Source organism: Phyllostomus discolor, chromosome 2 (genome assembly GCF_004126475.2).
Source record: "Phyllostomus discolor isolate MPI-MPIP mPhyDis1 chromosome 2, mPhyDis1.pri.v3, whole genome shotgun sequence".
NCBI lineage: Eukaryota > Metazoa > Chordata > Mammalia > Chiroptera > Phyllostomidae > Phyllostomus > Phyllostomus discolor.
Genome location: NC_040904.2, coordinates 169,427,866 through 169,442,578, shown reverse-complemented (window position 1 = coordinate 169,442,578; position 14,713 = coordinate 169,427,866). Strand labels below are relative to the sequence as shown.

The 14,713-nt window shown below is 38.8% G+C and overlaps 1 protein-coding gene across 1 annotated transcript in view; it reads left to right on the top strand.

Moving 5' to 3' along the window:
- Nucleotides 1–4,582, top strand: part of ARID2 (AT-rich interaction domain 2) — a 164,271-nt gene extending 159,689 nt beyond the window's left edge. Inside the window, exon 21 of the mRNA XM_028531863.2 lies at nucleotides 2,989–4,582. Within this exon, the coding sequence (XP_028387664.1) occupies nucleotides 2,989–3,133 (145 nt within the window). The 3' untranslated portion in view covers nucleotides 3,134–4,582. The remainder of the gene's footprint in view (nucleotides 1–2,988) is intronic.
- Nucleotides 4,583–14,713: the final 10,131 nt, after the last annotated feature.

Sequence of the window (14,713 nt, the reverse complement as noted above, 5' to 3'; positions counted from 1 at the left end):
TGGGTCTAAAGTTGTTTTCACTAACTGAACTTACAAATTATTTCTCATTATCTATGAAGTGCATTAAAGTGACACAGTGCCTGTGCCTTGTTGAACATATCAGAAAGAAACTTGTGAATATGAAATTGAAAGAGTATCATTTTATATAATACAGTAGGCATATTTTATTTTTATCTAATAGTGCTTCTTTAATTTTTTTCAATCCACCACCCCTCCCAACCCTCCCCTAATTTTTTAAAATCCCCCCAAAATAAAAGCTATTAATTTATTTAAGAAGTCAAATTGTTACCTTAAAGTCATCCTGGTGATTTAAATTTAGTCTTCCTAGTTGTATACATGTGACATAAAAATAAAGAATAATAAAAGGCAGAAAACTGTACTTGAACAATAATAAAAAATGTTTAAAAAATACTTTTTAATATGTGACTTAATCATTTTGGAAAATATGGTTCTCTTAAGTTTTTGAAACTAAATGCATTCTGTCAAAATGTTTATTGATTTATAAAAGGAAAGTAATTTGATTCTACTTTGTATGTTATTTTTAAATCATTTTTATTACTTTTTCTTTACAGAAATTTAAAAATTTCATAGTTCATTTAAAAGTTTGTTAAACTTTAAATTATGTGTAAAGAAAAGCATAAAACACAGAAGTGTAAAGCCCAATGAATTATTACAAAATGAACCAACCACCCAGGTCAAGAAATAGAACAGTATGGGTACAGGGCCCCTTGGAGTCCCCACCAGTCTTTACCCCGCCCTCCTCCATGGTACCACTCCCCCAGCTGTAATACCGTACGTTAGTTTTGCCTGATTTTGAACTTTATATAAGTGGAATCATACAGTACATATTCTCTCATGCTGGCTTTTTTTTTTTTTTACTCAGTATTGTGTGTGATTCATTCACGTCAATGCATATAACAACTTTGTTCATATTATTGGCATATAGAATTCTGTTTTATAAGCACTCAATTTTTTTTTTAATTCTACTCTTGATGGGCATATGGGTCATTTCCAATTAGGGACTATTAAGAACAGTACCGCTATGGATTTTGGCCATATATGGACATATTTCTATTAAAAATGTATAGAGGATTGCTGATTTGTAGAACTTGTACATAATACCAAATGATTCCATAGAGGCTTTGTCAGTTTGCGCTCCTCCAGCAAGTGTGACAGAGTCTCGCTGCTCCACACTCTGACCATGTTCTTTAATACTGAATTTTAGTCAGTCGTTTGAGTGTGTGGAGTGTCTAGATACGGAAACTACATAAAAGCAAATACCCAAATGTTGAAAAAGTAGAAAAAGATGCCTAACTTTCTAGTCATCAATCTCAATTTTTTCTTAATCATCACTTTTTGGTTTTTTATATAGTTGTTTTGCTTTGCTATGATAAAAATGACTACAGTCCCACATATTAAATTTTGGCTTTGAATTTCTGTATCTTTGTGCATTTACTGCTTCCTTACAAAGTTTTTCATTCAAAATTTAGAAGTCTTAATCTCCTTCCTTTTCACTTTTAGTTCATTTTATCCAAGATTATTTTAATGAAGACATTGATATTCTTGGATAATCTCATGCTGTTTGATTATTTTTCTAACATGTTATGTGAAAATTTTCATATATAAGGCAAACTTTGGGATAATTTTTCAGTGAAAACTCATATACCAATCACTTAGCTATGCCGTTGATAGTTTAATAATAGTTGACCCTTGGACAACATAGAGGGTTCGGAATGCCGACCCCGAGCAGTCAAAAATCAGCAAACAAACTTGTGACTCCCTCAAAATTTAACTAATAATGTACTGTGACCGGAAGCTGTCAATAAGCAGTTAACACATATTTTGTATGCTATATGTATTATATAGTATTCCTATGATAAGGGTAAAGAAAATTTTATTAATAATAAGGGACAAAAATACATTTACAGTTTTTGTTTAAGAAAAAGAACTACGTCTGAGTGGACCCACGCAGTTTAAACCCGTGTTGTTCAAGAGTCGACTGGGTTTTCTTCATCCCGCATCTGTCCCCCCTTCCATGTCTGGCCGACTTGCTGCTTTTCTCCTCAGCCCAGAGCATCACTCTTTTCTTTGCTAGATGATGCTCACTCTTACAATCTCTCTTCTTCTCACACACAGCCACAGCAATACTATAATTTCTTTATTGAAGTTTATAATTCTTTTTAGAAACCAGTTTCTATCGAGTATTGTGGCATGCAAATAGTTAAGCTAAATGTTGCCTGTTTTCACTTAGTGAAAAGGAAGAACCTTTATCATACCTACAACATAATTTTTATTCTCAAGTCATTTCTTAAAAGCAACCACTCTGTTTCTCTCCAGCTGTTTTCTGATGGGATCTGAATTATTATTTTATTTTATTGAGCCAAGCTCGCTCACCATGAGATCTATCCTCTTAACAGTTTTTAAGCTCACGGCTCAGTATTGCTGACTGTCGGCACGATGCTATACAGCAGGCCTCTGGAGCTGCTTCATCTTGCTTACCTGGGACCTTATCCTCACTGAGTAATAATTCCTCATTCCCACCTTCCCCCCGCCGCTGGCAACCTCCATCCACTCTTTGATTCTGTGAATTTGACTATTTTAGAGGCACAATCCAAATTTTCTAGGAGCATGACTGAAATTTAATACAAAATTCTGCTAGCGGTTTCCTGTATTTATTAGAGAAAGGCACCACTGAGAAAAGGCAAACAATCAGAGACACTGCCTGGTTCTGCCACTATTATTTAAGTGGCCAGGAAGTCATTTCCATTTGGAATGCCTCAAGTTGGCCTCAGTTTGCTCATCTGTAAATTGGAAAGATTAAACTGGTTATTTCCCAGATCCTGCCTTCCCTTCTTACAATGCTCTATTAACATTTTACTGTAGGGCTGCGATAATTGCTTTAAAAATGTTAGTTTTTAAACTTGCAAAATCCATAAGGGATCATCACCATGACTTTGGATGCTGATGAACTTCTATGTTTTTTTCCAGATTGTTAAAGAGACATGAGAACAACTTATCAGTGCTAGCCATTAGTAACATGGAAGCTTCCTCCACCCTTGCCAAATGCCTTTATGAACTTAATTTTACAGTTCAGAGTAAAGAACAAGAAAAAGACTCAGAAATGCTGCAGTGAAAAATAATTCCACTTCTAGAGTGGGGAACTCAAAGAAAGTCAGATACATTTCACATATTGTTACTGAAGAAAGCACCAAGTCTTAATGGAACCGAGACCATAGAATGAATTCTTTTATCTCCTCCCATGATGCTGAGAGGAAGCTTCGTATTCTGATCTGCGCGAATCCCTTTGTTCTCTGTTTTAAAAAAATCTAAAAAGAAAAAGAAAAAAACTGCTGTGGGATTGTCAACCAGCTTATCTGCAGGATGTTTCTCAGAGCTGATAAATCCTGATGGAAACTGGTATGATCAGAATTCAGTACCATCCACATTGGAATATACATGGAATATTGTAAAACCTACATGAGCAGATGAAATAGAAGCATTAAATATTTTTATCTATATCCAAAAAGGAGCACATTTTTATATTTACAAAACCGTTTAAGCTGGTTTGAATAATTAAAAAAAAAAGTTTCAGCACACCTATACCCCCGATCTCAGTGGGGGCCACCAATATCTAGCTATGGATTGTGTGTTTTGTTTAGAAATCAGTAGCTTGGTTTTCTTACTTGAGCCAATATATTTTCACTTATTTATTATCATAAAAATTTACCAGTCAGAATAGATCTTGTAAATATTTGTGAATAGAATGAACACCTTTCATGCCACTGCAGCCACTGGAAATACATTCTGTGGTGTCCGAGAAGCATTATTGGTAGGTTCTAAAGTTTTCTAGACTTTCCTGTCAACTGTAAGTAATTGTGATATATTCTACGCAGTGGATGAATGTTCTTTAAATTTGTGTAAATACTTCTGCAAAGGTACTGATGCTGTAAAGTCAAAACAGTTGTGGAACTGTGATTTTTTTCTTTTCTCTTTTTTTTCTTTTGTATTATACACCTTGTAGAACTCATTTTGCTGGCTAAAAGAGTATGGAATAATATATCTCATGTCATTTTTGTAGAAGAAAAACTATTTGAAGGTTTTTTTGGTTTTCCCTAACATGTATCCACTGTAAACATTTGTCACGTGCAAGCTCAGAGCTTGGACAGAATTTTTTGTATTTGTAAATTGGTTTAAATACATGGAATTTTATACAGGTTTTCTCCTGTGTTATATATGCATTATGTGCAGGTATGATATTTTCTTCACTACTTTTTCTATCTTAATATAGTGTGGAATTTTATTGTATTATTCTTCCATTCTTAATACTGTACCACATTCCTGCTCACAAACTGCTCACTTCCTTAAATTGTCTTTCTTCCCCTCAGCGTGACATGTATCCATTTATAACTGCCTATTGCCTGTTCTATTAGCATCCAAAAATGTGGAAGGCCTTCCAACCACCATTTCTGCTGTGTCCTTAGGATGTGCAGTAAAAAATATAGACCTAACAGTTTATGTTATAGAATGGCTTTATTTACTTTGGTGACTGTTTATAGTTTTTAAATAAAAGACTGAACATTTTCTTGAGTCTTTCATTTCTGAGTATGGTGAAGGCATTAAAAATATAGAGAGAATCTTAAATTCAGCTGAAGGCAAGGTCCAGTCACCTATTCGAGATATGTTGATTTATATTACATTAAAGAGAACAGATGACAGAGGTCCTTTCTATGACAAACTTGGATGAGATAAGTGGGAGGTCGAGAGTATTTATTTGTTAGACTGCAAAGCAAACCCAAATTGTTGTTTGATATTGTGTTTCTTTCCACAATACAGCCAAATATTCAACTTGAATTTGGGAGCAGCTACTTAAAGTAAAAAGGCCTTAGTTTGGATACAATTTTTTTTACTATCTATCTTGATTCAGCTAGTAGCAAAGGAAAACCTAGTTTCTCCCTGAAGGGGCCTCCCTGGCGGCGCACTCTCCCGTGTGGTAATGGATGCAGAAGAAACATCTCGTGCAACGTGAGCCGCAGTGCTTTCCCAGGGCTGTGGGGCTCATTCTGGGCCCACCTCCCGAAATCAGGACCGCCAGCCGCTGACGCACCAGAGATGCTGTGGTTGACGCTACAGTGATTCTCAGAGCCCCAAAACTTACAACACTCCCAATGGTTGATGTCAGTTGGAGAATTTTCTATTGTATTTACCTAAAATTCTCTTGAATTTTTCTAACATAATTTTGTGTAACATCAGTAACTTTGTGTAATAGTAATGTTTGTTTTAAAGGTACATGTTTCTTTTGCAAACTAAGAAACTGCTGTGGTACTTAAATTAATAGCAAAGAGAAGAACCTCCAGGATTAGAAAAATGATTTTCATATTCACCATTCTTCCACGTCATTGGAATTGCATGCCGTAGTTCTAGCTTTTGTGCTATAATATGTAAATATGTCTGTAGTTTCTCGAAGCATTGGTCTCAGCAGAGAATTTTCTAAATGTATTTGACCTAACGAAACCAAGTATGGCTTCCCACTTAGGTTTTTCTCCTTATAGCTTTATAGAACTATATAATGGAATAACATGGACTTGCTGGGTAATGGAATTGAAGTGCTCATGCACAAGTTCTGCGTAACCCTCTCATTCATGAAAAGGTGCTCCTCGCTAGACAGAAACTTGCTGATTTCCAGTATTGTTATTTTTGTCTAAAGTTCTGTAAATACATGCTTTAATGTTATCTTTAAGAAATCTATGTAAATAATATAGTCTACAACATAGAGACTGTACAATTCTGTGTTATATATGTGCCTAGTGCTCTGTTGGCACTCAATAAATTTTAAGTAACAAAATTGATAATCATATAGCCAAGGCATATTTTTCTTCCAAGCTCAAGACAGGATGTGACTATACACTAATGAGACTTGGCAGTTCAAACCACACGTGAAAACTTGTCTCATTACTTTATAGTCATACCATGTATGTTTTTTTAACCATAAAATGACAATAAAAATGATTTTTAAAATGAGAATGTTTTGGGTAAGTGACTTCTGTCCTGATCTTAACCACTGTGATCAAAGTATCAAACACCAAAGGAGGCATGAGAAGGGTTTTTTTTTTATCACAAAACATGCTGCGACCATGTGGGGCGCTTTGCTGGGATCAGTTTGATCAAAGAGTAGCAAGTTAAAGAAATAAATCCAGTATGTATTCAAGGGAAAATGTAGCTTATCAGTCACTCTCATATTACTGTGTCTCTCTTCAGACTGCAAAGAACAGTCGCTGGGATGCTCCGAGTTTTAACCATTTTCTCTCAAGGCAGCAAAACAAATGAAGACAGCGCTACCTTCTAACTACGTTACAGCCGCCGTTAACTTTTTCCACTGCCTTTTATTTGTCTTTCGTTGCATTTGTGTGTCCTCATTTCATTTAGGAAAAGGAACAGGAGCTTCCACTGTAAAAATGGAGGACTAGACACTGTAAAAAAAGGCTAAGGTGCATTGCACAGATTAGGCGAGCGGATTCATCCCTGATGACAGTAAGTCCCTACTTAACATTGTCAGTGGGTCCTTGGAACTGGTGAAACGACGTGTATAACAGCCAGTTTTACCAGAGGCTAAGAGAGAAAAACGAGAGGTTCCTACAGCATCTCATCTTTATAGCACAATGCTGAACAGGACCGTGTTCCTCAAGGGCCTGCTGTCCACTTCCGTATGGAGAGAGAGCTGTCATTAAGTCCTGTGGACTTCACTCTGAAACCAAGTCCACACTGGATACATGTACACATTCAAAAGATAACTTAAGGAGAAACTTTGGTGAATAGGTAATAACACACATGGAATTCAAGAATCAAAACGTTCAAGAGGTAGTCTGAAACGTCTCCCACCCGCACTGGCCAGGTAAAGGTTGTTTGTGTTTCTGAACTACAAGCAAGTGTGAGTATTTCCTCACTTTTACACAAAATATTTCATACCATAGATGCTGGTGCCCTTTTTTAAAAACTCTTAAGATCTTGCGGAGATGAAAAGAGCTCCATTTTGTGGGTGTGCCATGATTTTCTTAATCCCTTATTGATGGACATGTTTCCAGACTTTAAGTGTGCTGGTCACTAAAACTTGCTAAGCACTTTCCTGTCAGGCACTGTGTTAAGCCTTCTACAGGTATCTTCTCAGTCTTCACAACGACCCAATGTAACAACTAATATAAGGAGAGTTTAGAATAGTCAGTGCCTTGACTAAGGTCATCTGGCAAGTATTGTTAAGTGGAGCTATTTAAGCAGCACACGGAGCCTAATTATAGAGAATAATTAGGAGAATTCTTCCCCCGGGGAGTCAGGCCTCACCTGTTTCAGGTGCCAATTTTTATTTTTGTGTTTGCTTCATTGTTGCTATTCCAATCATCTGCTATCTATCTGGTGTCTGGTCTGAACAACTGCTACCTGACTTTTGGTCAGAGATGTTCCTCTTAAACACTCTCAGGATGTAAACAGGATTCATTCCCCCCTCCCATCTCCCTGAAGTCTCATCCAGCTTGCAGTCTTGATGGAGGTGCTGCATGCTGTGAGGTTAGGAGACAGCCTTGCTCCGAGGCCGAGACAAGCTTGCAAGTGCTACCCAATAAGGTAAAACAAGAGCCGTAAGAATTATACAGCGTTTGGGGAGTCCAACACGTGACAGGCATCCTTTGACTGATGGGTGGGGAAGGCAGAGTAGGAAGGGCTTCATGGAAAAAGAAAAATGTCTTTTAAATTAGAGACTTTAAAGGCCAACAGAAATTTGACAGGCCTAATAGTGGCAAGGGACTGAGTTTAGAGAAACCTTGCTCAAGAATAGAGATTACAAATTACCTGGTGTAGGAGTTAGAGAGTGAGAGATCAAAGCTGTAAACATTCGCCACACACACAAGACACACAAAAATAAAGCCCTTGACAGTACTTCAGAGAGGAGCAGAGTGAGTGAGGTGTCACAAAAGCAGAGAAATGACTCATCCCCCAAAAAACCTAAAGGGCTCCGTGAAGTGTGGTCTGAAAATCAACGGTAACAGCTTGAACCAGATCTGGCTGAGAAGGACTCCAGAATCCCTGGACTAGACTGGATGGCTTTCCTGAAGTGCTGGTGAGACATTTAGCTTTTGCTTTAGAGAGGGTTTGTTCAGTTGAACGTTCAGATATGATGCCCTCTTTACAGTTGAATGAAAGATATACTAATTTTTAAGGCTGACCCTCCTGACAAATTCCCTCTTGCAGGGCAACGGGACACCCTTGTTTGGGAACACGCAATCCGAGTTGTACACCCTTTGAAAATTGGCATGGTTTGTCAAAAGAGCAGCTTAGGGAGGGGAAAAAAGGAGCTGAAAGCTGCAGTCTAATACAGAGCACAATTTTAAGTGCAGACACACTAACGTCAGTGTCTTACCTAGGAGATGGACCAGTGACCAGTTCGTGATCACAGTTGGCTGTGAGATGAACATTTCATGTACTCTGGTGAGGGGCAATGGGTACAGAAATAAGAATGAGCCGCTTCTGGTGCCCAAAGTGCCTAGGCAGGTGGCGGGAGGAAGAGTAGTGTGGGGCGCACAGCGCTGGGCAGGCCTGGTGACGCGCTGAGACGCAGGACTGCGAGATGGTTACGGGCATCGGCTTTGGGCGCAGGCCCCACTGTGAGGTCTGACTTGTCCACTGACCAGCTGAGTGATCTTGGGTAACTTCACTCCTCATTTCTTCTGTATAACATGGTTGAAAATAGATCCTACATGCAGGGTTGTTAGGAAAATGAGGAGCTAGGGTGAATGAAACGCTGGCACAGGGCTAGTAAGAGACACTCAATGACTGGTCATCAAAATTGTACTTGCTAGAGCTGAGAACATGATGTCAGCTATTGAAGTGTAAAAGGAAAAGGCTTCTTCAAATGACAATTTGGGGGAAGCCATTTGCGATGATGACTGTATGAGTGCCCATAATTCCTTTAGGCATGTGTATAAATAAAGCCTGTTGAATGGAGCACACAGCCTGATGTTCCTGTGAGGGTCTGGCTGTGCCCTGGAACTGTGCGAACACCCTGGAGATGTTCACGGCCTCCTCTCTCTCAGTGGGTTCTCAACCCCAAATAACATACATCAGGGCTTGAAAACAAAGTGTAAAAAAGGGGTGGGTGCCAACCCTCAAAAGCTGCTGCTGCTTCTGAGAGAGCAGGATAGAATCCAAATGGTTTTAAGACAAGCTGTGATCTAATTATGCTTTTCTAACAAAACAGCTGTGATGTACAGGGGATCTAAAAAGTTGGCTGCACTTTGCGTCTTGGTTGCACATCAGCCGCCACCTGGGAGATTTTCAACTGACCCACAGGCAGACACTAGTTGGTCTGGGGCGAGCCCAGTTAGAGCTTTCTCCGCAACCCTGAATAGGAACTAGGTTGCAAACCACTAGACAAGTGAGTTGTATTTCCATAGCTATCCAAGAGGAGAGAGTGGAAAGACCAGTCTGGATTTTAAGGGCAGAGATTATCCAAGGAAATAAGATATTTTGCCATTCACATCATTGACCCCAAGAAGGAATATACCTGCCAAGGATTGCTTGTGGTTAATGGGGCCCAAATTCATCATCAGAGTCCAGTAGCCATTGTTTACAGAGGCCTTTGAAGTACATTGCACATCAGAACAAAGCCCGAGTTGCTAGGCCTCCTACTTGGCATTCCTGCCCTCTGAGCCAAACTTTACAAATAAGTTCCTGGAATCATATTCAACCAATCGGCTAAGACCTGCTCTGTCCAATCAGAGCCATGCAGCTACGTCCTCATTTGCACCCACACTGACTACTCAGAAGGGCTCCATGACGACCACTCAGGGACACAGGTGGGGACTTGATATGAGCGGACCTCACCCTTTTCTCCTGCAGTGCACTTTGCTTCCTTCTGAGGTTGTGCTTCCCAGGTTTGCAAACTTTTAAGTTTCTCCTTTCACTCTACCCCAGACTGGGGACTCCTGTTGGCAGCACCTTTTGTTGACAGCATCTATTACCTTAAGCCTCAAGGTAGGGGAGCAGCAGCTGCTTGTATACAGGTCACTCCAGCTCAGAAAAGGAATGTACTCAAGATCACAAAGCTCTACCCTAGTTCTACATAAGCTCTAACTTAGCCCAGGATGGCTATGAAAGTGGCCTAACACAAAATCCTAAATTCACTTAAAATCTTTTTTTGCTCATCAGTTTTTGTTAGTGTTTGTGTTTTTAATGTGTGGCCCAAGATAGCTCTTCTCCCAGTGTTGCCCAGACACCACAGGTTGGACGCCCCTGCAGCATCCACTCCTACTTAAGCACCACAAATGGATTGCCTCTAGTGCTCACAGGATTGCGGGGGAACATGCTAAACTAGTTACGGTTTGGGAAGTATGCTGCCTTATGACTAAGAGGTTTCTAAGCCATAAAGCTGGGTGATCCCCACAACTCACACATTAGCACCCATCAGTTGCCAGAAGAGTCTTGAGTCCTCCCTTGGGAGCTGTGTGGGGAGCCAGCTACCCCATCACAGCCGGGTGCTCAAGCTGACTAGGCCAGAGCAAGAGTGGGAGGGAAGGTGGCATCTCTCCAGCCTACAGCAAAGCCTCCGGGCCTTTCCGCCCACCCCCCCCCCCCAGCACAAGCAATAAGGACTGTAATTTTTTTTTTTAATTTTTTCTGATCATACAACTCATTCTATGTAGGAAACTTGGAAGCCAAAGAAAAGCATAGAGAAAATCCTCTAACTGTGCAAAATAATCCCTATTAATAACTTCTAATTTTTGGTCTTTTAAAAAAAGGTTGGAATATTGTAGTTTGTGTCCTGTTTTTTAATCCTATCTTTTTTAACCTGAAAACATTTTTAAAAGCTCAAAACACCTTCACATGAATGAAGCAGTTTAACCAACCCCTTCCAATTTTCCACTATGAAGTCCAGAAAGGACTATGTGGACCAGTATGTTTACATCATTATGGAGAGAGTATATGACCCTTTTAAGACTTTTTCTACTTATTTTCAAATCGCCTTTCAGAAAAGTTGTACGAATTTGCATTCTCAACAATACTGAGTTTCCTCACAGCACTCCTGTCAGATTTTTATTAGTTTGATAAGAGAAAACCACATTGTTTAACTGTAAGGTTGGGCCCTTTGCAAGCTTAACCACTTTTACTGAGGCTTTAATGGTTTTGAGCAATCTTTTAAAATACTAATCAGATTAGGTCAAACACCTTCTGCTTAAAAGCTTTTATTTGCATAGTATATTGCCGACGATCTTCATTCCAGCCACTCTGGGCTTAGGGTTTCCATGCTCTCTGGACACAGGCCTTTTGTACCAGCTACTCCCCCTGCCAACTCATCTACTGCCTAGTTCTTAATCATCTTTTAGCTCTTAGCTTAAGGGTCACTTCTCCCAGGGACTCTCACTGACAACTCTTAGGTCCCATTACCCTAGCATACATATTTGGAGCACCTTGCAAGTCCTCCTGCTGTACCAGCTGATTTCTCAAAAGAAACTTGCAGGCAAGAAGGGGCTGGAAAGAAGTATTCCAAGTCATGAAAGCCAAGGACCTACATCCAAGATTGCTCTATCCAGCAAAGCTTTCATTTAGAATGGAAGGGCAGATCAAGTGCTTCCCAGATAAGGTCAAGTTAAAGGAGTTCACCATCACCAAGCCCTTACCATATGAAATGTTAAAGGGACTTACTTAAGAAGGAAAAAAATATGAACAGTAAAATGACGATAAACAACTATCAACAAATGAACCTAAAAGAAAAGAAAATGAAAACAAAAACTAAGCAAACAAGAACAGAATCAGAGAAATGGACATCACAGGCAGGGTTTCCAGTGAGGTTGGAGAGGGGAAGAATGGGGAAAAGGCACAGGGAAGAAGCAGCGTAATTGGTAGCCATAAAATACACGGGAGAGGTCAAAAATGGTGTAGGAAACAGAGAACTCAAAGAACTTACTATGTGCAACCCATGCACATGAACTAAGTGGCAGGGGAGGAATGCTAGAGGCTTAGAGAGCACAGAGTGGAGAGGGGTAAGGGGGGGGGGGACTGGGAAAACTGTAATAGCATCATCAATATACTTAAAAAAAAAACTTTCCAAGAACCTGCCAACGACGCCGATGACATAATGCATAGCTGCTTTTTCACACCGTGTCGGATTGCTCCCTGAAGGCAAGAGCAGCGTTTTTCCCTATGTCTTCCTTAGTGTGCAACACACAGGCTGGTGCTGTGTGTGGAATATATGATGCAGACCAGTGCTTTCCAACTCGTGTGCCACGAGTTTTTAAAAACATGCTTGGTCAGGGGCGTTGACCTTCTCCCTTAGGTTGTCTAATAAAAAACTGACAACTGGCACAACAGCTGCCCGGTGTCAATGAATCAAAATCATACTTATATTTTTGTCAGATCAGCAAAATATACATATATTTTTGGTGTGGCACAGAATTTTGGTAGTTTGTATCCCATGAGGTGAAAAAGGCTGAAAATCAAGGATGTAGAAAGTATGACCAAAAGCTACGCCACTGAAAGACCAGTCTGTGGTGTTTAAATCAACTGGTGTGCACAGAATCGAAGGAACAGTTGAGACTATTCAGAGGTCAGAGTAACATTGCTGGGGAGAGTTAGGTTTTATTGCAAAGATGATACAGAGGAAACAGCAATTGTTTGAGAATGGAGAGGGAGCAAGAGCAAAGCATTCATGAAAGATGTCTTCCATATTCAAGGCTTAGTATCTTTAAGATAGGAAAAATGGGAGTGCTATTAAAACGGCAAAAATGAGGTCTGGTTACACACAGGATGAATACCCTTTCCTCATTCCCTCCTCCAAGCAGTCAGTCACGTCCTCTTCTCTGCTCCTACTGTATTTTACTTTCTAGTTAAGCCATTACTTCCATATGGTATATAAATGTTTTCATCTGTGAGCTCAGCGACACACCCCAAGCCACGAACTGACTTGGGCACCTATCAACTCTAGGTCTGAATCCTGGCCAAATCACCAATAGCTGCGTAACTAATTCAGTTAATGCCTTAAATTTTTTTTTTCATTTACTGATTTGAAACTTCAGTTTGTTGTTTCATTTACTTTTTTCTGAAGATTTTATTTATTTTTAGAGAGGGGGGAAGGGAGGAAGAGAAACATCAATGTGTGGCTGACTCTCGAGTGCCCCCTCCTGAGTACCTGGCCTACAACCCAGACATATGCCCTGACTGGGAATCGAACCAGTGACCTTTATGTATCCAGAGGATGCTCTTACCTACTGAGCTACCTGGCCAGAGCACAGTTAATGCTTTATGCATCTCAACTTTCTCATCAGAGAACAAAGATAATTATTAGCTTTGCTTTTATAGATCCAATGAGGTAACACATAAAATGTTTGAGTCCCTGAAACATTACAAGCTTAATAAATGTTAATTTTGTACTATTCTTTTTGAAGACTGTGGAATGAATAAACTTGATATGTGAAGAACACAAGAATTCCTTAGAAAAAGTAGGTATGCATGTTTGATGAGATGAATGTCCAGTAAGATCTTATAAAACAAGAACAATTTTATATACTCAGTCACAATTATCAAAGGTGAAATTATTAATCTCAGGAACTGCAGTGGGACTATAAATTAGTATACTCCTTCTAGAGAGCAATTTGGCAACATCTATCCAAATTAAAATGCACACATCTTGAAATTCAATGTAACCTCATACACAAGAAGGTTCACAGAAATCAGTCACAAAGGATGTTCATTAAAACACTGTCTCTAATAGCTAACAGAAGAACATAATAGAGTGATTACAAAACAGAACATGGACAACAGAATATATTTTCGATTTCTTAAGGGGACTAGAGATGCAGTTTCATAGAATATAATTTATGTGGCTGGGGAAACTGATTATCCTGGAACCCCATAAAGCATCTTTGTTAAGTGTGCTTAAAACCGTGAGAACATAAAGAAACATCTTTCTGATGGTTCTCTCTGGATAGACAAACCAGCTTTGGGAAATGATGGGAGTTTTACAGAAACTTCCATCATTTAATGGAATTTTTAATTCCATTAAAAAATGGAATTTTTAAATTTATGGGGAAATAAAAAATGATTGGCCAACCTATTCTACTTCTAGGAGTTAATCCCCAGAAAAATATCTGAAATGGGCACAATTTATGCAGTCAGATGTTTACATCAATTTTATTTATGTTAGTACAATCTATATTTTACTAATTTATTTACCTGTATTAGTAAGAACAGCTTATCCAACAGAAGGCTGTTTCAGGTTAAGGAATATCTGGGTAATTGAATGTTTATATAGCCATTAAAAATCATGCTGTAGAATAATTTTTATTAAAATGGCAACTTCTCAATACATCATTAAATGAAAAGGGTGTTACAACAATTTATATGCAATTTCATCAGTATTAATAGTGGTTACCTTTAAATGGTAGAATTATGATTTTCCTCCTTTTGTTATATTCTGTTTCTTCCATCTTTACTAATTTTTTTAGTTACTACAGATTTTCTTTTTTACAGTGATTATCTAATTAGGAAAAAATACCAGTAAAATAGATGCTTATAGCTAACTCTAAGCTTGCTTTACAACTTGGACATTAATATAACTACGATGCTAGTTACTTTGGTGCAAACTCAAGAAATCAACAAATGTTTGGAAAGAGTTATAATGAAGTAAAAGTCCATTTCACAGGAATCTTAATAAAATGTTAAAGACACTACGTTG